General features: G+C 35.4%; 1 protein-coding gene across 5 annotated transcripts in view; it reads left to right on the forward strand.

Annotated features, from left to right (window-relative positions):
• The window catches only part of LEKR1 (leucine, glutamate and lysine rich 1), a 273,093-nt gene that overhangs the window by 117,302 nt on the left and 133,568 nt on the right, over positions 1-22,223 (forward strand). For all 5 annotated transcript variants that reach the window (XM_049709738.1, XM_049709737.1, XM_049709736.1 and 2 more), the window contains exons 7-8: positions 6,470-6,589; positions 14,885-15,060. In XM_049709738.1, coding sequence (XP_049565695.1) covers positions 6,470-6,589; positions 14,885-15,060 — 296 coding nt within the window. The remainder of the gene's footprint in view (positions 1-6,469; positions 6,590-14,884; positions 15,061-22,223) is intronic.

The following is a 22,223-nucleotide window of genomic DNA, read 5'->3' on the forward strand; positions in this document are numbered from 1 at the left end:
TCTAAGAGTTTTATAGTGTCTGGCCTTACATTTAGGACTTTAATACATTTTGAGTTTATTTTTTGTGTATGGTGTTAGGAAGTGTTCTAATTTCATTCTTTTACTTGTAGCTGTCCAGTTTTCCCAGTGCCACTTATTGAAGAGGTTGTCTTTTCTCTGTTGTATATTCTTGCCTCTTTTATCAAAGATAAGGTGACCATAGGTGTGTGGGTTTATATCTGGACTTTCTATCCTGTTCCATTGATCTATATTTCTGTTTTTGTGCTAGTACCATACTGTCTTGATTACTGTAGCTTTGTAGTATAGTCTGAAGTCAGGGAGCCTGATTCCTCCAGCTCCATTTTTCTTTCTCAAGTTTCCTTTGGCTATTCAGGGTGTTTTGTGTTTCCATACAAATTGTGAAATTTTTTGTTCTAGTTCTGTGAAAACTGCCATCAGTAGTTTGATAGGGATTGCATAGAATCTGTAGATTGCTTGGGTAGTATAGTCATTTTCACAATGTTGATTTTCCAATCCAAGAACATGGTATATTTCACTATCTGTTTTTATCTTCTTTAATTTCTTTCATCAGTGTATTATAGTTTTCTGCATACAGGTCTTTTGTTTCCTTAGGTAGGTTTATTCCTAGGTATTTTGTTCTTTTTGTTGCAATGGTAAATGGGAGTGTTTCCTTAATTTCTCTTTCACATTTTTCATCAGTGGTGTATAGGAATGCAAGAGATTTCTGTGCATTAATTTCATATCCTGCTAATTTACCAAATTCATTTATTAGCTCTAGTAATTTTCTGGTAGCATCTTTAGTATTCTCTATGTATAGTGTCATGTCATCTGCAAACAGTGACAGCTTTACTTTTTCTTTTCTGATTTGGATTCCTTTTATTTCTTTTTATTCTCTGATTGCTGTGGCTAAAACTTCCAAAACTATGTTGAATAACAGTGGTGAGAGTAGGCAGCCTTGTCTTGTTCCTGATCTTAGAGGAAATGGTTTCAGTTTTTCACCATTGAGAATGATGTTGGCTGTGGGTTTGTCATATATGGCCTTTGTTATGTTGAGGTAAGTTCCCTCTGTGACTACTTTCTGGAGAGTTTCATCATAAATGGGTGTTGAATTTTGTTGAAAGTTTTTTCTGCATCTATTGAGATGATCATATGGTTTTTATCCTTCAATTTGTTAATATGGTGTATCACATTGATTGATTTGTGTGTATTGAAGAATCCTTGCATTCCTGGGATAAACCCCACTTTATCATGGTGTATGATGCTTTTAACGTGCTGTTGGATTTTATTTTCTAGTATTTTGTTGAGGATTTTTGCATCTATGTTCATCAGTGATATTGGCCTGTAGTTTTCTTTTTTTGTGACATCTTTGTCTGGTTTTGGTATCAGGGTGATGGTGGCCTCGTAGAATGAATTTGGAAGTGTTCCACCCTCTGCTATATCTTGTAAGAGTTTGAGAAGGATAGGTGTTAGCTGTTCTCTAAATGTTTGAGAGAATTCACCTGTGAAGCCATCTGATCCTGGGCTTTTGTCTATTGGAAGAATTTTAATCACAGTTTCAATTGCATTACTTGTGATTAGTTGTTCATGTTTTGTATTTCTTCCTGGTTTAGTCTTGGAAGGTTGTGCTTTTCTAAGAATTTGTCCATTTCTTCCAGGTTGTCCATTTTATTGGCATATAGTTGCTTGTAGTAATCTCTCATGATCTTTTGTATTTCTTCAGTGTCATTTGTTACTTCTCCTTTTTCATTTCTAATTCAGTTGATTTGAGTCTTCTCTCCTTTTTTCTTGATGAGTCTGGCTAATGGTTTATCAGTTTTGTTTATCTTCTCAAAGAACCAACTTTTAGTTTTATTGATCTTTGCTCTTGTTTTTTTCATTTCTTTTTCATTTATTTCTGCCTGATCTTTATGATTTCTTTCCTTCTGCTAACTTTGGGGGTTTTTTTGTTTTTCTTTCTCTAACTGCTTTATGTGTAAGGTTAGGTTATTTGAGATGTTTCTTGTTTCTTGAGGTAGGATTGTATTGCTATAAACTTCCCTCTTAGAACTGCTTTTGCTGCATCCCATAGGTTTTGGCTCATTGTGTTTTCATGGTCATTTGTTTCTAGGTATTTTTTGATTTCTTCAGTGATCTCTTGGTTATTTAGTAGCGTATCGTTTAGCTTCCAAGTGTTTGTATTTTTTACAGTTTTTTTCCTGTCTCATAGCATTGTGGTTGGAAAAGGTACTTGATACAATTTGAAGTTTCTTAAACTTACTGAGGCTTGATTTGTGACCCACGACATGATCTATCCTGGAGAATGTTCCATGAGCATTTGAGAAGAAAGTGTATTTTGTTGTTTTTGGATGGAATGTCCCATAAATATCAATTAAGTCCATCTTGTCTAATGTGTTATTTAAAGCTTGGGTTTCCTTATTTATTTTCATTTTGGATTATTTGTCCATTGGGTAAAGTGGGGTTTTAAAGTCCCCTACTATTACTGTGTTACTGTTGATTTCCCCTTTTATGGTTGTGAGCATTTGCCATATATGTTGAGGTGCTCCTATGTTGGGTGCATAAATATTTACAATTGTTATATCTTCTTCTTGGTTCGATCCCTTGATCATTATGTAGTGTCCTTCTTTGTATCTTGTAATTTTATTTTAAAGTCTATTTTGCCTGATATGAGACTTGCTACCCCAGCTTTCTTTCGATTTCCATTTGCATGGAATATCTTTTTCCATCCCCTCACTTTCAGTCTGTATGTGTCCCTAGGTCTGAAGTGGGTCTCTTGTAGACAGCATATATATGGGTGTTGTTTTTGTATCCATTCAGCCAGTCTGTGTCTCTTCATTGGAGCATTTAATCCATTTGTATTTAAGGTAATTATCGATATGTATGTTCCTATTACCATTTTCATAATTGTTTTGGGTTTGTTTTTGTAAGTCTTTTCCTTCTCTTGTGTTTCCTGCCTAGCAAAGTTCATTTAGCATTGGTTGTAAAGCTGGTTTGGTGGTGCTGAATTCTCTTAACTTCTCGTTGTCTGTATAGGTTTTAATTTATCTGTTGAATCTGAATGATATCCTTGCTGGCTAGAGTAATCTTGGTTGTAGGTTTTTCCCTTTCATCACTTTAAATATGTCTAGCACTCCCTTCTGGCTTGCAGAGTTTCTGCTGAAAGATCAGCTCTTAACCTTATGCGGATTCCCTTGTATTTTATTTGTTGCTTTTCCCTTGCTACTTTTAATGTTTCTCCTTTGTGTTTAATTTTTGATAGCTTGATTAATATGTGTCTTGGCGTGTTTCTCCTTGAATTTATTCTGTGTGGGACTCTCTTTGCTTCCTGGACTTGATTGACTCTTTCCTTTCCCATATTAGGGAAATTTTCAACTATAATCTCTTCAAATATTTTATCAGATCCAGGTCTTCTTCTGGGACCCCTATAATTTGAATGTTGGCATGTTTAATGTTGTCCCAGAGGTCTCTGAGACTGCCCTCAATTCTTTTCATTCTTTATTCTTTATTCTGCTCTTCGGTGATTATTTCCACTATTTTGTCTTCCAGGTCACTTATGCGTTCTTCTGCCTCAGTTATTCTGCTATTGATTCCCTCTAAAGAATTTTTAATTTCGTTTGTTGTGGTGTTCATCATTGTTGTTTGCTCTTTATTTCTTCTAAGTCCTTGTTAAACGTTTCTTGTATTTTTTCCATTCTATTTCCAAGATCTTGGATCATCTTTACTATCATTACTCTGAATTCTTTTTCAGGTAGACTGCCCATTTCCTTTTCATTTGTTACTCCTTCATCTGCTGCATATTTCTCTGTCTTCTCATTTTGTTTAACTTACTGTGTTTGGGATCTCCTTTTCACAGGCTGCAAGTTCATAGCTCCCGTTGTTTTTGGTGTCTGCCCCTAGTGGGTGAGGTTGGTTCAGTGGCTTGTGTAGGCTTCTTGGTGGCAGGGCCTGGTGCCTGTGTTCTGGTGGGTGGGGCTGGATCTTGTCTTTCTGGTGGGCAGGCTGTGTCTGGTTTTGTGTTTTGGGGTGTCTGTGAACTTAGTGTGAGTTTAGGCAGCCTCTCTGCTGATGGGTGGGGCTGTGTTCCTGTCTTGCTAGTTGTTTGGCATGGGGCATCCAGCACTTGAGCTTGCAGGCCGTTGGGTGGAGCTGGGTCTTAGCGTTGAGAAGGAGATCTCTGGGAGAGCTCTCGCCAGTTGGTATTATGTGGAGCTGGGGCGTCTCTCTGGTAGTGCAATGTCCTGGACTTGGCTCTCCCACCTCGGAGGCTCAGGCTTCACACCCATCTGGAGCACCAAGACCCTGTCAGCCACATGGCTCAGAAGAAAAGGATCCAAAAAAAGGGAAGAAAATAATAATAATAAAATTTTAAAAATTATAAAATAAAGAAATAATAAAAAAAGAGAGCAACCAAACCAATAAACAAATGCATGAACGATAGCAAGCACTAAAAACTAAACTAAGATAAACATAAAAATCAGAAACAATTCAGTTGCAGACAGCAAACCCCTAGTCTACAGTTGCTCCCAAAGTCCACTGCCTCAATTTTGGGAATATTCATTGTCTATTCAGGGATTCCACAGATGCAGGTTCATCTAGTTGATTGTGGGAGTGTAATCCGCTGCTCCTGAGGCTGCTGGGAGAGATTTCCCTTTCTCTTCTTTGTTCACACAGCTCCTGAGGTTCAGCTTTGGTTTTGGCCCCACCTCTGTGTGTAGGTCGCCCTCAGGCGTCTGTTCCCCACCCAGACAGGAGAGGGTTAAAGCAGCGGCTGATTAGGGCTCTTTTGCTGTCTCAGGCCAGGGAGAGGGAGGGGGATGGTAGTCATAATTGGAATGCGACGGGAGCATGAAGCGGCAGAGGCCAGCGTGACATTACAACAGCCTGAGGTGCTCTGTGTGTTCTCCCGGGGAAGTTGTCCCTGGATCTGGGGACAGTGGCAGGGGTGTGCTGCACAGGCTCCTGTGGGGTTGTGGGGCGGGTACGGGTAGTGACCTGTGTTTGCACATAGGATTCTTGGTGGCAGCGGCAGCAGCGTTAGCATTTCATGCCTGTCTCTGTGGTCTGAGCTGCTAGCCACAGCTCATACCCATCTCTGGAGCTTGCTTAGGTGGTGCTCTGTCTCCTGTGGGCACACATGGAAGGAATCCCCTCTCCTCACACACCCCGAAACAATGGTCTCTTGCCTCTTCGGCAGGTCCAGACTTTTTCCCTGACTCCCTCCCAGCTAGTTTTAGCACGCCAGCCCTCTTCAGGCTGTCTTCACGCAGCCAACCCCAGTCTTCTCCCTGGGATCTGACCTCCAAAGCCCAAGCCTCAGCTCCCAGCCCCCACCTGCCCCAGCGGGTGAGCAGAAAATTGTCTCAGGCTGGTGAATGCTGGTCAGCACTGATCCTGTGTGCAGGAATCTCTCCGCTTTGCCCTCTGCACCCCTGTTGCTGCGCTCTCCTCCATGGCTCCAAAGCTTTCCCCCCATCCACCTCCCTCTCTACCAGTGAAGGGGCTTCCTAGTGTGTGGAAACTTTTCCTCTTTTACAGCTCCCTCCCAGAGGTGCAGGTCCTGTCCCTATTCTTTTGTCTCTGTTTTTTCTGTTTTCTTTTGCCCTACCTAGGTACATGGGGATTTTCTTGCCTTTTGGGAAGTCTGAGGTCTTCTGCCAGCATTCAGTAGGTGTTCTGTAAGAGTTGATCCACATGTAGATGTATTTTTGATGTAATTGTGGGGAGGAAGGTGATCTCCACGTCTTATTTCTCCACCATCTTGACGGTCCCCCCCCCCCCATAGGTTTCTTTTATTTTTATTAAAAATGGATTTAAAATTTAAAAAAATATATTTTGGAGTATAGTTGATTTACTATGTTGTGTTAGTTTCAGGTGTACAGCAAAGTGAATCAGTTATACATATACATATATCCACTATTTTTTTAGATTTTTTTCCCATAGCCCATTACAGAGTACTGAGTAGAGCTCCCTTTGCTGTACAGTAGGTTCTTATTAATTATCTATTTATATGTAGTAGTGTGTATATGTCAATCCCAATCTCCCAGTGTATCCCACCCCTTCCTTATCTGCTGGTAACCATAAGTTTGTTTTCTGTTGATACATCTGTGACTCTACTTCTGTTTTGTAACTATGTTCATTTGTCCCCTTTTTTTAGATTCCACATATAAGCAGTATCATATGATATTTGTCTTTGCTGTGTCTGACTTACTTCACTCAGTATGACAGTCTCTAGGTCCACCCATGTTGCTGCAAATGGCATTATTTTGTTTTTTTTTATGGCTGAGTAATATTCCATTGTATATATGTACCACATCTTCTTTATCCATACCTCTGTTGATGGACATTTAGTTTGCTTCCATGTCCTGGCTATTGTAAATAGTGCTGCAATGAAAAAAGTGGATTTAAATTTTGATAAAGTACTCATGAGGAAATATTTAGGCTTATAACAGTTGTTATTTGTTTATATTTTTAGAATTAGAGATGCAAGCATGCAGTTAAAAAGTCACCAAAATGATTTTCAGAGAGTACAGAAAGAATTGAGTCAGTTGCAACATGAGTTAAAAATTAAACAAAGACAATCACAAATCTTCAGGTAAGACTATCTTTAAAGAATTGAATATTATAGTATTGAAAATATACACTCATTTAATACTAACTTTATAAACATTCAAACACCTTTTAGTAATGTAGTTTCTATATTTATATAGTTTAATATTATAGTGTTGTTGAAAAAAATGGAAACACTTCACTTTTTTTTAAACTATTATCTCAACTAAATAGTTTTGCCAATAACATTTAAATTAGGCAAACACCTTGTTCTGATTTTGCAGTGACATTTAGAATGAAAGAACAGTAACTAATTCATTTTCCTCTTGGCCAGTATTTCTTGGTATACTTGATCTCCTGACCGACAGTCCAGTGACATGAAAAGAATAGAATGGGGAAACTTTCTAACTGGATAGTAATAGACCTCCTAAATTTAGAAATTTCCAATATAAATGGTGTTAAATCTGCTTTTATATAATCTTTGAAGGCTTTATAATAACTAAAGGTAAAGCCCAATGTTCTAAAGAAAATAGGAAGTACTTTTTAAAAAATGGAATTGAATATATTGAGAATATCAGAAAGAATGATTAATTTTTAAATTGAGTAACTTTTAGCTCTTAGAAAAGGGAAATAAGTTAAATTAACATTATAAATAGACACAGGTTCAGGATGACTAAAAAAAATATGCCGGGTAAATACTTTTAATGTTCTTATTTTTTCCAGTCTACTTATTATTATTGGGAATATTGTTCTGTTAAAAAAGTTATGTGGGCTAATAATTTTTTTATGCAATATCTGGTGATAACCTGTTATCCATCTAACCTTTCATTAATGCCTTGCACATAACTGATGCTAAATAAATAATTTTTGAATTAATGAATGAGTCTACTCACAAAACAGATGACAATTTTTGTCATCAGAAATCTTCTCTGTCCTTTCCTAGAAATCTGGTATTGAACCAGCAGGATATCACCCCGGTGACCCCAACTCTCCATTTTAGTCAGGACCATCAGTATTCAGTCTTGGCCCCAACAATAGCTTTGGCTCAGGTCCACTCGGGAAATCCCATTTGTTTTATCCAGAGATGCCATTATGGATGGCAGGATTGACTAAATTTTAAAGGCTAGACTAGGACTAGATTAGACAATTAATGCTGCTTCAGGATATTATGGACTGATAAAGTCAGTCTTTATTATTCACATTTTACATGTAATTTGTAGTATTTTAAATTCTTGAAGAAGCTTATACATATTTAAATGTTATTTTTATTCTGTGTTGTAATTTTGTCATCATTTTGCATTATACTTTTACTGCTTATTTTTTAAAATGTTTTCAAAAGATCTGTGGTTTTTGTTTACTTTTAGATAAAAGATCACAAATTGGGAGTTTCGGATCTGATTTATATAAAAAAGTAACACTAGAAATTTTAGAAGTAACCATTTAACTAGACAGTATAAATAAAAGTTTGTGACAGATGAATAAAAATAATTACATGTTTTATTAATACTCTCACTAGTAGGTACATTGCATGGGAGAAGGCAGTCTGGTGAAAATAAAATCAAACCAAAAGTTGTAGAGTTCAGTGATTTTGTTGCATTACTAAAAGCTCATTTTAAACTAGTTTACTGATTATTTAAAAAAAATATCTACCAGAACGTAAAACTTCGAGTTTGCTGTGGATAAAGAAAAGGAGCTTATAATCTTATCTCTTAAAGTGGTAAAGAAAAGAAGCTTGAGCTTTAGCTACTCAGATGTAATCATCTTTATTTACGGAGTCCAAAAGGAACTTTCAAGAGATCAATGCACTATGTCTTTGAGTCACTTTGCTCTTTTTAAATTATTCTCTCATTTGTTTAATTGCAATAGGGCTTAATCACCTAGCCTCCAGCAAAGTGTTCTTCATGCTTTGTATTTTCCCTGACCTCTGTAAGGAGTAGCTGTGGTATGCCTCAGTTGGCTCAGCACAACTGCTATTCAGAATAAAGTGTCTTTTGAGAATGGAAATTAACTTTTGAAAGCCTGTAAAATAGATACTAAAAAACAATATGGAATATAGGTATACTTCACTTTATGTAAAGTTGTGTATAACTCCAATATTCCAAATCAATCCATATTTGAAATATTTTGGTAGTGCTTACTTTTATAGGATTCTTATTGTAAATCTTTCATAAATTGTTTGAAATATACTTATCCTTTAATTTTTCTTGTTTGTAAATCCAGACTCTGTCATCTCTGAAATTAAGCCAACTCCCCAAATCTCTCACTTTCACACCAACTCGTCAGCCACATTAAGGCTTCTAGTTTTGTTTTGTTTTGTTTTTCTGATTTTCCCAACCATTTCCTGGCCTTACTTTGTTTTCTAGCCTTGATCCCATAATCAGCTCATGTCTTTTTTAAACAGCTGTATTGAGATATAAGTTACATACTACAAAATCCACCCCTTTTAAGTAGACAATGTAATGATTTTTAGTAAACTTACTGAGTTGTGCAACCATTACCACATGTAATATTAGAACATTTGAGTCATCCTTAGAAGATCCTCATGCAATTTGCAATCTCTATCTTCACCGCCAATCCTAGGCAATTGCTTATCTTCTTTCTGTTTCTATAGATATTTCTCTGGACAATTCAAATATATGGAATCCTATAGTATGTGGTCTTTTATATCTGACATCTTTCAATAATGTTTTTGATGTTTATCCATGTTGTATCATGCATCAGTACTTTGTTCCTTTTTATTGCTAAATAGTGTTTCATTGTCTGAACATACCACATTTTATTTATGCATTTATTAGTTGAAGGACATTTGGATTGTTTCCGCTTGTTGGCACCTATGAATAATGCTGCTATAAACATTCACATGTAAGTCTTTGTGTGGATGTATGTTTCATTTCTTTTGAGTAGATACTTAAGTGTAGAATTACTGAATCATATGGTAAATTGATATTTAACCTTTAAGAAACTGCAAAACTATTTTGCAAAGTGGCTGCACTATTTTACATTCCTACCAGGAATGAGGATTCTTCTTTCACTGTGTTCTTGACAACATTTCTTATTGTCTGTCTTTTTTTTATAGTAGCCATTCTAGAGGCTGTGAAATGGTACCTCATTGTGCTTTGATTTGTGTTTCCCAGATGACTAATGGTGTTGAACATCTTTTCGTGTGCTTATTAACTATTTTTATGGTTATTTGGTGAAATATCTATTAAAATATTTTTTCTATTTTTCATTGGTTTGTTTTCTTGTTATCAGATTATAAGAGTTCTTTGTATGTTCTGGGTACAAGTCTTTTATTTGAAATATGATTTGCAAATATTTTCTCCCAGTCTGTGGCAAGTCTTTTCATTTTTTTAATTGTGTCTTTTCGAAGAACAAAAGTTATTATTTTTAGTGAAATACAGTTTAATCAATGTTTTCTTTTAGGGATTGTGCTTCTGGTAATGTATCTAAGAACTCTGTCTAACCAAAGGTCACAAAGATTTTTTCCAGTAGTTTCTTCTAAAGGTTTTATAGTTTTAGCTCTTACCTTTAGGTCTGTGATCCATTTTAACTCTTGTGAATGATGTAAAGTAAGGATCTAAATTCATCTTTTTTTTTCATGTGAATATTCAATTATTCTAGCACTGTTTGTTAAAAAGACTATTCTTTCCCTATTGAGTTGCCTTGGTCCCTTTACCTAAAATCAATTCACCATGAATGGAAGGAATTATTTCTGGACTCTCTATTCTATTTTATTCATCTATTGATGTATATCTATTCTTAATGTCAGTACCACACTCTCTTGAATATTATAATTTTTAGTGAATTTTGAGATCAAGAAATGTAAGCCCTTCAAATTTCTTTGTTTTCAAGATTGTTTTGGCTATTCTGGGAACCTTGTATTTCCATATAAATTTTAGGATCCTCTTGTCAATTTCTGAAAAATAGCCTACTGGGATTTTGATAGGTATAGCATTAAATCTATAGATCAATTTGGGGAGAATTGCCATTTTTAGAATGTTGAATTTTTCAATCCAAGAATCCATATATCTCTCCACTGAGATCTTTAGTTCTCTCAGAAATGTTTTGTTTTTAGTATACAAGTCTTGCACTCCTTTTATTTAGTTTATTTCTAAATATTTTATTCTTTTTGATGTTATGACAAGTGGGATTTTTTTCTTAACTTTATTTTTGGGATTCATCATTGCTAGTAAACAGATTGGTTTTTGCACATGGTTTATGTATCCTGTGATCTTGATGAACCCATTTATTCTAGTATTTGTGTGTGTGTGTGTGTGTATTCTTTAGTATTTTCTTCATAGAGTATGTTTCTGCATAGAGGAATTTACCAATACTCCAGCTACTTTTACCTCTGCTTATTTACCCTTAAAACCCTCAGTCTTTATATCCACTTACAGGTTGCTAAACACCAGGCCCTCAATTTCTTCAATACTATTCTAAATCCTCAATATTCTGCTTAAAGTTCTTTGTGCTACTCATCTCTCACCAGCTGTGTGTCTTGCCTTGTATTTCACAAAGGGAGTTAAAGTTATCAACACAGACATATTTCCTGTGAGTCAAATGATACTTAAGTTTCAGAACCCCGCACTCAGGACCCCCTTCCAAGCTTCTGGGAGGGCCCCTGGCAAAGTAAGATGGTTTTAAATTATAATTGTAAAAATTCTGTCTCTTTGCACTCTGATTTCCCTTCTCCTACTTCTGATGTCAGTATGCCCTTGGAGTAGTCCCTGGCATTTGAGGGATCTGAGAGAGAAAGTTGTGTTGGGAATATACATTATAACTGCCATTTGGAAAGTCATTTTAGACTGCTTCAATTACACAAACAAGACATTGCAGACTAAAAATAGGGATGTGTATGAATTTTTTTTTTTTTTTTTTTTTTTCCCGCGGTACGCGGGCCTCTCACTGTTGTGGCCTCTCCCGTTGCAGAGCACAGGCTCCGGATGCGCAGGCTCAGCGGCCATGGTTCACGGGCCCAGCCGCTCTGCAGCATGTGGGAATCTTTCCGGACCGGGGCATGAACCCGCGTCCCCTGCATCGGCAGGCAGACTCTCAACCACTGCACAACCAGGGAAGCCCTGTATGAATTTTTTTGAATTAATGGAGTAAAAGCAATAAAGATGAACAATTTAAACAATAGAAATTATTCTGTCATAAAAAACAAATTATAACATTTTTTCAGATTACATCATAAGTGATACAATTTCAATAAAATCTCTTGGATTATTTTGTAATCCATTCAATGAAGAGGAGTTAATTATTTGAATACATTGGAGAAAGATTTAAGTTTCTTGCTGATTTGACCAAAGCTGCTGACATCACTGAATATAACATAAAAATCATAGTATACCACTTCAAGGACATCTGAGATAAGCTGGTTCATGAGTTTCATCATTTCAAAGACAATTTAAGATGTCATTTTCCAAGAAAACTTGAAATGCCAAAAATTCTATCAGATATGAAAAATTTTTATAAGGATTTTCCCAAATTTGACAATGCTTAATATTTACATGATATTACCAGTAATGGGCTATGAAGCTAAAAGAATCTTTCTAAACTACCACAGATAATAAAACTAATGGCCTTGCTAGATGAAAGGCTGTATAATTTTTATATTCTCTCCACACAAAGTATTATTATAAAATGGTTCTCATATGAAAAGGTGCTTGTAAAGCATGTAACCAAAAATTATAGACAAAAGAAGTATTGTAGAGCTGTTACTTATTAAAAAGTTATACTGTTTTTCTGTATTTTGTGATATTGATGAGATTTATTAACTTTTACAATTTTATTTGTAATGATTTTTCTCAATCTATAAGTGCACACTTTTAAACCTAATTTTGTAGTCGTCTTTTACAAGAAAGCCATCCCTCTATCCACACCAATCGTATAAGATCTAGGCCGCACAAAATGCGATGGATCTGCTCTTCGCTAAGTGGCTTGATTTTTCTGTTTCCTGCCTTTTGTCCCTACAGAAGCACATGCATCCGTATCTGGTCTTTCTTCTATTAAATGTCCCTTTAGGCCTTGACCCCCATGTTCATGACTTGCTCCCAGCAGCTGCCTTACATTGGGCCCATTAGGCCTTTAACCTTGACTTAGTTCATAGTTCTTGTCTCTGTCTTACCACTTCCTGGCTTCGCATTCAAACTTCCCATCCTCACTATTGCTCCCCTTTGCTTTAGTGATCTGTTGGACTCTTTCTTTGATTTTTTTTTTTTTTGGCTTGTTTTTAATTGAAATATAGTTGATTTACAATGTTGTGTTAATTTCTGCTGTACAGCAAAGTGATTCAGTTACACATGTTATATACATTCATTTTTATATTCTTGTCCATTATGGTTTATCTCAGGATATTGAATATAGTTCCTGTGCTATACAGTAGGACCTTGTTGTTTATCCATTCTATATGTAATAGTTTGCATCTGCTAACCTCAACCTCCCAATCCATCCCTCCCTCACCCCCACCCCTTTCTTTGATTTTTTTTTTTTTTTTTGAAATCAACATCTCTCTTAGCTCCCAGGTCTGCATGCTGATTGAGGATTCCCTGTGGCTTTTGGTCACTCAAGTGGACCTTATTAATTAACCACACAGAATGACACCACCCTTCTTCCTGGCAAAGGCTAATCTTTCAGCCTTTGTTTTACATCTGTCCTTTCTTTCTAGCTCTCTGCACAAAAAATGATCACATCTCTTGCCTGTGCTTTTTAGCCTCTGTGACTGTACTCATACTGTCTGCTCAGCTCTGTAAACACTCAGGTGTCTCCCATCCTAACAAACCATTCTACTGTGTATCTTCCTTTTTCTCTCCTTGCTGCCTCAATCAAGGTTCTTGATTGCTGGTACCACGTAACTATTTTCTCACCTCTGCTTTACTGCTCAGTCTTTTCCTACCTGAAGCCTCTCTCTTAGGTCACCAAAGACCTCCTTAATACCGGATATAATGGCCTCTGTTCAGCCTTTGTCTGAGGCCTTAAACACTGATCACTACTCTCTACTTTAAATTCTCTTATCCCCTGGCTTTTCCGATGTTATCTTTTTGGCTTTTCTTCACTGGTTGCTCCTCCCTCATCTCCTTTGAGGGTTTGTTTTCTGATTTATTCCCATAAATATTAGTGTTGTCCAGTATCTTATCCTCAGTATTTCTTACTTCTTTATTCCTCCAACAGAGTGATCTATTTTTTTCACTCATTCATTCATTCATCAATATGTGTTGAGTACATACTCTGTGGTAGGTACTGTGCTAGGTGCAAGGGAGACTGTGATGAACAAGACAGATACAGTCTCTGCATAATAGATCTTAGTCTACTTAGGTAGATAAATATTAACTCCCATGGCTTCAGTCATCATCTTTTTGCTGATAACACTCCTATCCATGTCTGCATCTTGCTTGATTATTAGGTAAATGATAGCCAGGACATCTGAAGTAATAAAAATCATTGAGATAGTAAAAAACATGTGGTTACTTTGAGCTGTGGCATTTGATGTGGGAAAAGCACTGGATCAGTCACTTAAAAAGGTTTCATTTATTATTACCCTAGGTTTTACACTGCCTGTAGGACTCTAGCGCAGGAAGAATGCTGTCTACAAATCTGAGATTCTCTTTTAGGCTCAGTGACTAAGTCACTTTTTTATTTTATTTATTTATTTTTGGCTGCATTAGGTCTTTGTTGCTGCAGGCGGGCTTTCTCTAGTTGTGGCGAGCGGGGGCTACTCTTCATTGCAGTGTTCGGGCTTCTCATTATTGTGGTGTCTCTTGTTGCGGAGCACGGGCTCTAGGCGCGCGGTCTTCAGTAGTTGTGGCACGTAGGCTCAGTAGTTGTGGCTTGTGGGCTCTAGAGCACAGGCTCTGTAGTTGTGGCACACAGGCTTAGTTGCTCCGCAGCATGTGGGATCTTCCCAGACCAGGGATCAAACTCGCGTCCCCTGCATTGGCAGGCGGATTCTTAACCACTGCGCCACCGGGGAAGTCCTGACTAAGTCACTTTTGACTGAATTTCCTTCACTAAATGTTTGCTGTTAAATTAATTTTAAAAGATTAATAGAAAAATGTGTATGAAAGTAGTTAGCTACCTTTATTTATAGTTAAAATATTATAACACAATGGAAATGAGTTGGGGTGACCATATACCTCAGTCTTCCTGGGATAACCCCAGTTTATATGTTGTCTCAGCATAATGCAGATAGCACCTACTTTTACTTTCATAACTGTCTCCATTTATACAGTAGATTGTATCGTCACTCTAAAACCATTTTTCAAGGAAAACCTTTTTTCAAATACATATTTGTTATTATGCTTGCTATTTTTAAAAATCCTAATTTTTCCTTACTTCTTTACAGTCAGAGATTGACAGAATACAAGTATCTCTGGAATAAGACTCTTTCATTACTTACTTTTAGTAAAAGAGAGCTAACCAGTATTAAAAATGAAGTATATGATAATTTTCAAAACTGGACTTCACTGAAAGGAGAAGTTTTTCTACAAATTAAATCCATAAGTGAAACAGCCTTGACAGGTTTGTTATATATGTTTAGAACATAATCGTCCTTTTTTTGGTAAATGGTATATCATAAGTCATGAAATAATGATACTTCATTTTATGTGATGGGAATTATGATTAATTTTAAACCTGTTATTTGTTAGTATACTAGATGACCACTAAGATCTATTCCATCCCTGAAATTTAATAATTATAGGCCTGATCTAAGATAAGCTCTGATACATCAATCTTGAACTGTGACCAGAAGTCTGATTATTCCTGTTAAATGTACAAATTTGTATTTTAAAACTTTTTTTCTGTTAATGGCTGAGTAGCTCTAATTAGATCAGATTTCCCACAGATAACAACTGTAAATTCTGAACAAAGTACCTACCTAAAAACACTGGAGAGTGACCAAGACCAAGCACATGGAGGGAACATAAGAAAAATTGAAAGAAGGCCTATTACTATTTGAAAAAAGCCAATCTAAAATGGTTATGTACTGGATGATTCCAACTGTAATATATGACTATTCTGGAAAAGGCAAAACTATGGAAATAATAAAGAGGTCAGTGGTTGCCAGGGTAGGAAGGAAGGATGAATAGATAGAGCATGGAGTATTTTAGGGCAGTGAAACTATTTTTGTATAGTGTAATGGTGGATAGGTGTCTTTATACATTTTGCCAAAACCCATAGAATATACAATGCCAAGAATGTACCCTTAATGTAAGTTATAGATTTGGGATGGTAATGATGTGCCAATGTAGGTTCATTAATTGTAAAAAATGTACCACTGTGGTGCAGGATGTTGATGGTGGGGGAAGCTATGCATGTGTGGGGGCCAGGAAGTATCTGGGAATTCTCTGTACTTTCTGCTTAATTTTACTATGAACCTAAAACTGAACTAAAAAAATCTATTATTTTTTTAATTGAAAGAAGGGGATAGCACTGGGTGAATTCCCTGTTTGTTGTTGTTGTTTGTTTTGGTGTTTTTTTATGGCTATTAGATTGAGGGCAGGGTACAATCTATTCCAAGCAGGGAAGCTAGAACTTTGATAGAAATCTATAGTCTTTTTGGCTTTAAGACTGGGGGGCAGAGATCAAGGCAGTCCCAGCTTTGAGAAGTGAGAGGATATCCTCGAAAAGAGAAAGTGAGAGCTCAAATTACGCATATAAACTCTTCCCAAATCTCTGGCTTATCCCTAAAATACGTGTGTACAGGGAAGACTCTTAAGTAGCTCATCTAAGGCTAAAGCAATTGACATTACCTGCTACCTACCCTAGGGGAAACAGTCATTAGTATATGAGTTCAGCCAAGTTAACTACCTGTTAAAACAAAGCAATACCAAAAAAAAAAAAAAAAAAAAACAATACTCTAGAGGACCATAACAGAATCCAGAGTCTCCATAACATAACATCTGCAATGTTTAGGATACAATCCAAAACTACTTGAACTGGAAAGAAACAGGAAAATGGCTTCTACTCAAAAGAGTAGACAGTCAACAGAGACCAACCCTGAGGTGGGCCAGATGATATAATTAGCTGACTAGGGTTTCAAATCAGCTGTTAACTATGTTCAATGACATAGAGGAAAATAAGCTAATAATGAATGAAAAGAGAGAAAATCTCAGCAAGAAACTATTAAAAATTGGAAAGTCAAGAATTAAAAAATACAATATCTAAAATAAAAATTTACTGGATAGACTTTTATAGCATATTGTGATTACCAAAGAAAGAATCAATGAACTTTAAGATAGATTAATAGAAATTATTCAATTTGAAGAAGAGAGATAAACACTGAAAAAAGTGAACAGAGCTCCAGGGAAGGGTTAAAATGTACCATAAGTAATAAATATCAGTAAATATGAAACTCTTTTTTTCTTTGAATTGAAAAACTGTCTATGATCATTTAAAGTAAGAATTATAATATTATATGGTGGAGGTTATAAAGTATATTGATTTAACATATGACAGCTAGAGCATAAAGGACAGGGGGATGGGGTAATAGATCCATATGGTTGCACGCTTTTTGTATTTTATGTGACATGGTGCAACATTCATTCTATGTAGACTAAGAAATTAAGGATGTATAATCCCTAGAGCAACCACTAAAAAAAATACAAAAAGCTATATAAAAAGCTAATAATAATGGAGAATTAACATCATCTGACTCTAAGATTTATTATAAAATCACAGTAAATAAATCAGTGTAATACTGGCATATGGATCAACAATAGATCAATGGAACAAAATAGCCTTGTAAAAATGACCCCTGTTGATAATGATCATTTCACTTTTGACAAGGCACCAATACAATTCAATGGGAAAAAGAAAGTCTTTCAACAGATTGTGCTGGAACAACTGAATAGCCATATAGGAAAATATACCTTGACTCCTTAACTCCATAAAAATTAATTCAGGATTAATCAGAGCTAAATATAAAAGCTAAAACAATAAAAGGAGAAACAGGAAAATATCTTCATGAATTGATAGTAAATGAAGGTTTCTTGGATAGGACACAGAAGTAAGAATAACAAAAGAACAAAAATTGATGAATTAGACTTAAAGTTAAAAACTTCCGCTCATCAAAAGATGCCATTAAGAAAATGAATAGGTAAGCCACAGACAGAGATAATATTCCAAAACTCTGTGACAAAGGACTGCTGTCCAGGTTACATAAAGAACACCTACAAGTCAATAGTAAAAGGACAAGTGATCCAACCAAAAATGGCCAAAAGATTTGAACAGACACTTTACAAGGAAAGATACACAAATGGCCAATAAGGACATGAAAAGGTGCTCAGCATTATGAGTCATAGGGAAATGCAAGTTGAAACCACAGTGAGATACCAGTACATACACACTACGTTGGCTAAAATGAAAAAAAATGACAACAGCAAATTTTGGTGAGGAAGGAGGGCAACTGGAACTCTCAAACAAATTGGTGAGAGTATAAAATGTTACAGCTGCTTTGAAAAAGGATCTGACAGTTTTTTAATAAAACTAAAGATACATCTGTCTGATGTCTCTGAAATTCTTCTCTTTGGAATTTACCATCTCCCCCAAATGAAAACATATGTCCATAAAAACATTCAGCAACTTTATTCAAGCTTTATTCAAAATAGCCTTAAGTTGGTAAAAGCCCAGAAGTACATCAGTAGAATGGATTATCAAAAAAAAACGGCTGAATAAACAATGGAATATAGAATGAACTACAGTAATGCAGTAACTTGGATAAACATCAAAAATATTACGCTGCCTGAAAGTAACCTTACACAAATAATGCACATTGTAAGATTCCATTTATATGATGTTCTAGAATAGGCAAAACTAATCTATAGTGGGAAAAAAAACAAAAACAAAAACAGAAGTTACCTCAGAGGGGAGGATTGACTGGAAAGGGGGCATGAGGGCACTTTCTTTGGTGATAGTAATGCTCTCTATTTTGATAGAGGTTTGGGTTACACAGTGGATGTATTTTTCAAAACTCATCTGTTGGTACATTTGAGATTTATTCATTTCTTTGTGGGTAAATTTCACTCAAAAATTAGAAATCTATATTGAATGCTAATTAACAATGTGCATGCTGAAGTATTTAGGGAGTCAAATATATTGACTTATCTTGAAATGCATAAATATGTAAGATGGTTAGAGGAATAACTATGTTATAAAGCAAATATAGTAAAATGTTAATTGAAGAATCTAGGTAGTGTGTGTATTTGAGTTCACAGTACAGTTCTTCCAACTTTTCTGTATATTTTAAATTTTTTATAGTTAAATGTTAGAAAAAGAAAGCATTCTAACCTTATAACTTCAGTTTCCTAATTTTATTATATAATATGTGCCTTTAGAAATGAGTTGTATATGATAATACTCTTAAAATTTTTAACTAATTTTGAGAATTAAATTTGGACAAATACAGATGAATATTATAACAACCATGTTTTCAACTGCAAAAATTGTTAATTTTTAATACTTTACCTTTAAAAAAAGTGTCTTAGTTCAGCAGACATTGAATCAAAGGTATAACTGCAGGTAGTTTATTTGGGAAGTGAAGGTCATGCAGGTATAGGGACAGAAAGGCAGCCAATAAAGGTTGCAGTATTGCAGTGGGCAACTGGAGCTTAATCCCATGAAGAAACTGAGAAATGGTTTAAAACACATGCCTCAGAATTCCTCACTCAAGGAGTGAGGGAGCTGGACATCAACTCCCAAGAGTCATTGGTTAAGGGCTGCTCCCAGACAGTGTAAACTCCTTGGCACCTGTAGTCTGCCATTTGGTGGGAAGTGCTACTTTCTGCAGTTCCAGGGAAAAGATTCCTCCAGCACAGAGATGCAAATAGTGGGAACTGGAAGTCGGTAGAAGAACATTGAAAGGTTCAAGGGATATGGGCGGGTCACTGACAATGTCCACTACAGTTAATAATATAGATATACTCTATTTTATGTATCATTTCCATTATTTGAACATTCACATGTATCTTTTGATGAATATATGCCTTTGTTTCTTTCCAGTAACTACCTAGGAGTAGAATGGCTGGGTCTTATGGTAGGTTATATTTAACTTTTTAAGAAACTACCCAATAGTTTTCCAAAGTGGTTGATCCTTTTAAATCCCTACCAGCAAAGTATGAGAGTTCTAGTTGCTCCATATCCTTGTCAACACCTAGTGTTGTCAATCTTTTAAATTTTAGCCATTTTAATGGGACACATATAGAGGATATTAATCCACATTCAAATCACTTCTCAATAACTTTCTCATTTTTGAGTGTCTTGTCACATCTTATTATAGAATATTTACCTCATGATGTCAGTAATGATGAACTCAGTCATACCAGAAGAGAAGAAGCATCAGCTCTACCTGTTTTTGTTTTCATTTTTGTTGCATTATCAGTATCTTCCCTAATGCATGATTTCTTTGGGGGAATCTTTTAAGCTAATTGTCAACTTTAGGACTTAGTTTAGGTAAACCACAGAGGAGCACATAGACTGAAATATGTCACAATCACAGAAAGAGATAGAAAAGCGAGGAGGTACTGACAACCCCTCTGCATGGAGGAATATTACTCCTTCCTCACTTTAAAAGCTCAGTCACTTTATTCTCTCTGAATGTGACCCATATAATATAAGGACAGAGGGAAGTACTGCAGGTACATGAAGGGGAGGTTAGCTAAGGGTCTCCCAGAACAAGTAGCTGACCTTTCTTATGACTTACGTCTTGGTTCAGATGTCACCTCTTCAGAGAGATCTTTGCTGGCCATCCTAGTTAAAGTAGTCTTCCCTTACACTTCTCTATCCTATTTTTCTGTTTCATTTTTAATAACATTTATCACTGTCAGAAATATTCTTATCCATTTACTGATTTATGTGTTTACTGCCAGACTCCTCACACTAGGCTATAATCTCCAGGAAGACAGGAATTTTGATGGCTTTGCTGAATGCTGTCTTCCTAGTGTTTTAAGAGAATTTTGCCTGTCACAGGGTAGGTGCTCAGTGAACATTGTAGAATTTAAATGGAAATAAAGGACACCCAAATTTTAACCCAGATTAAATCTGATAATTTTTATGTTCCTTTTTAAACCTCTGAGTATTTTCTAAATGTTTTTGATAATGCTCACTTACTACTTCTATATCTAGGGAGAGAGAGTAAGGAGAAAGGAGAGGCTTTGTTTATGAGTTGCGTGTGCCTGCAGCCATGGGTTACTATCAGTAGTAAAATTCTCAATCTGATTTTTAAAGCTTGTTTGAAACTTATTTTTTGAACTTTAAGGAGGGAAATGCAAAACTTGATAATTCTTTTTTTCCCCTCAAGTTCAAATGCCTTTAAGGATTTTTCTGACTATAAACATAAAATAGCCTCAATGTTAAAACATAGATAATACAGAAAAAGAACAAGGAAGGAAGTGAACATCATCTACAATCTCAATACACAAAGATATCTGCTGTTAACGTTTTGATATAGAACTTTCTAATCTTTATTTTTACTGCATAGATATATATACTTAATAATATATCATGTAAATATACAGTCATGCCAACTAACTGTGTAAACTATTTTGACATAGCATCTCATTGTAGGAATGTATCTTAACTTATTTAACTGGCTTTCTATTTGTGGACATTTAGGTTGATCATAGTTTTTGCTTTTATAAATAAGGTTTCAGTGAACATCTTTACTCATGAATCTCTATGATCTTGTCCCATTTTTTTAATTTAACATAGTTAATTCCTAAAAGTGGTATTGAAGAATCAAGTAGTATTACATTTTACATTTTATCTAACATGAGAAGACAGGAGGTAGTTTTCAACCCTTAACTTTAACATTTACCATTATAATAAATCATATTGCTTTTATATCAGAAGTGTGAGGGCTTTGTTTGGAAGTTACACAGTGGTGATTGCAGAAGCTCAGAGATGGAAATACATACACAAGGACAGTATATTTAATTTCCAAGCAAGAGCTTAGTGACCATAACAGTTGGGGTGTGTGAAAGTGAAGCTATATTATTGTAAGGGTTTTTCCCGCTCTTTTTAAAAAAATTTCTTCTTACTCTATGTTATCAGCACAATCGAAGCCTCAGGGCACATATATACAAACATGTACCAGTATATGCAAAATGACAAATATGCTGATGCTTGCCTTTTTATAATCTCTGATCAATTTGAGCACACTTTAAATTTAGTAGCAGTTCTAGTAAATATATAAACATGCCAATTTCACAATATAGAATTTTAAATAAATAATCTTTATCTTAAATTTAGATTCAGAGAAAATAGAGTGTAATACTTTTGAAGGTTAATTCTTATAAAGCTTGAGTAACTATCACACCTACACAAAAAGATGACCAAAAGCCTAGGAAGTATATAGACCTACATTGTCCAATATTGTAGCCGCCAGCCACACAGAGCTATTGAGCACTTTGAATATCGCTCTAGCCTCTCTTTGAAATGGTAGTATTTTGGATATGTAGAATTAAAGCACACTGTTAAAATTAATTTTACATGTTTCTTTTTACATTTGTAATGTGGCTACTAGAAATTTTTAATGTATATATGTGGCTTGCATTGTGTTTCTATTGGACAATGCTGGTATAAATAGTGAAATGAACTTTTTATACTTTAAAGCTGTTAAAATGTTATAATTTTATTTTGGTTTATTTCCTATTTACAAAAATTATAAGGGCTTAATGTCAGTTATA

Source organism: Orcinus orca, chromosome 5 (genome assembly GCF_937001465.1).
Source record: "Orcinus orca chromosome 5, mOrcOrc1.1, whole genome shotgun sequence".
NCBI classification, from domain to species: domain Eukaryota; kingdom Metazoa; phylum Chordata; class Mammalia; order Artiodactyla; family Delphinidae; genus Orcinus; species Orcinus orca.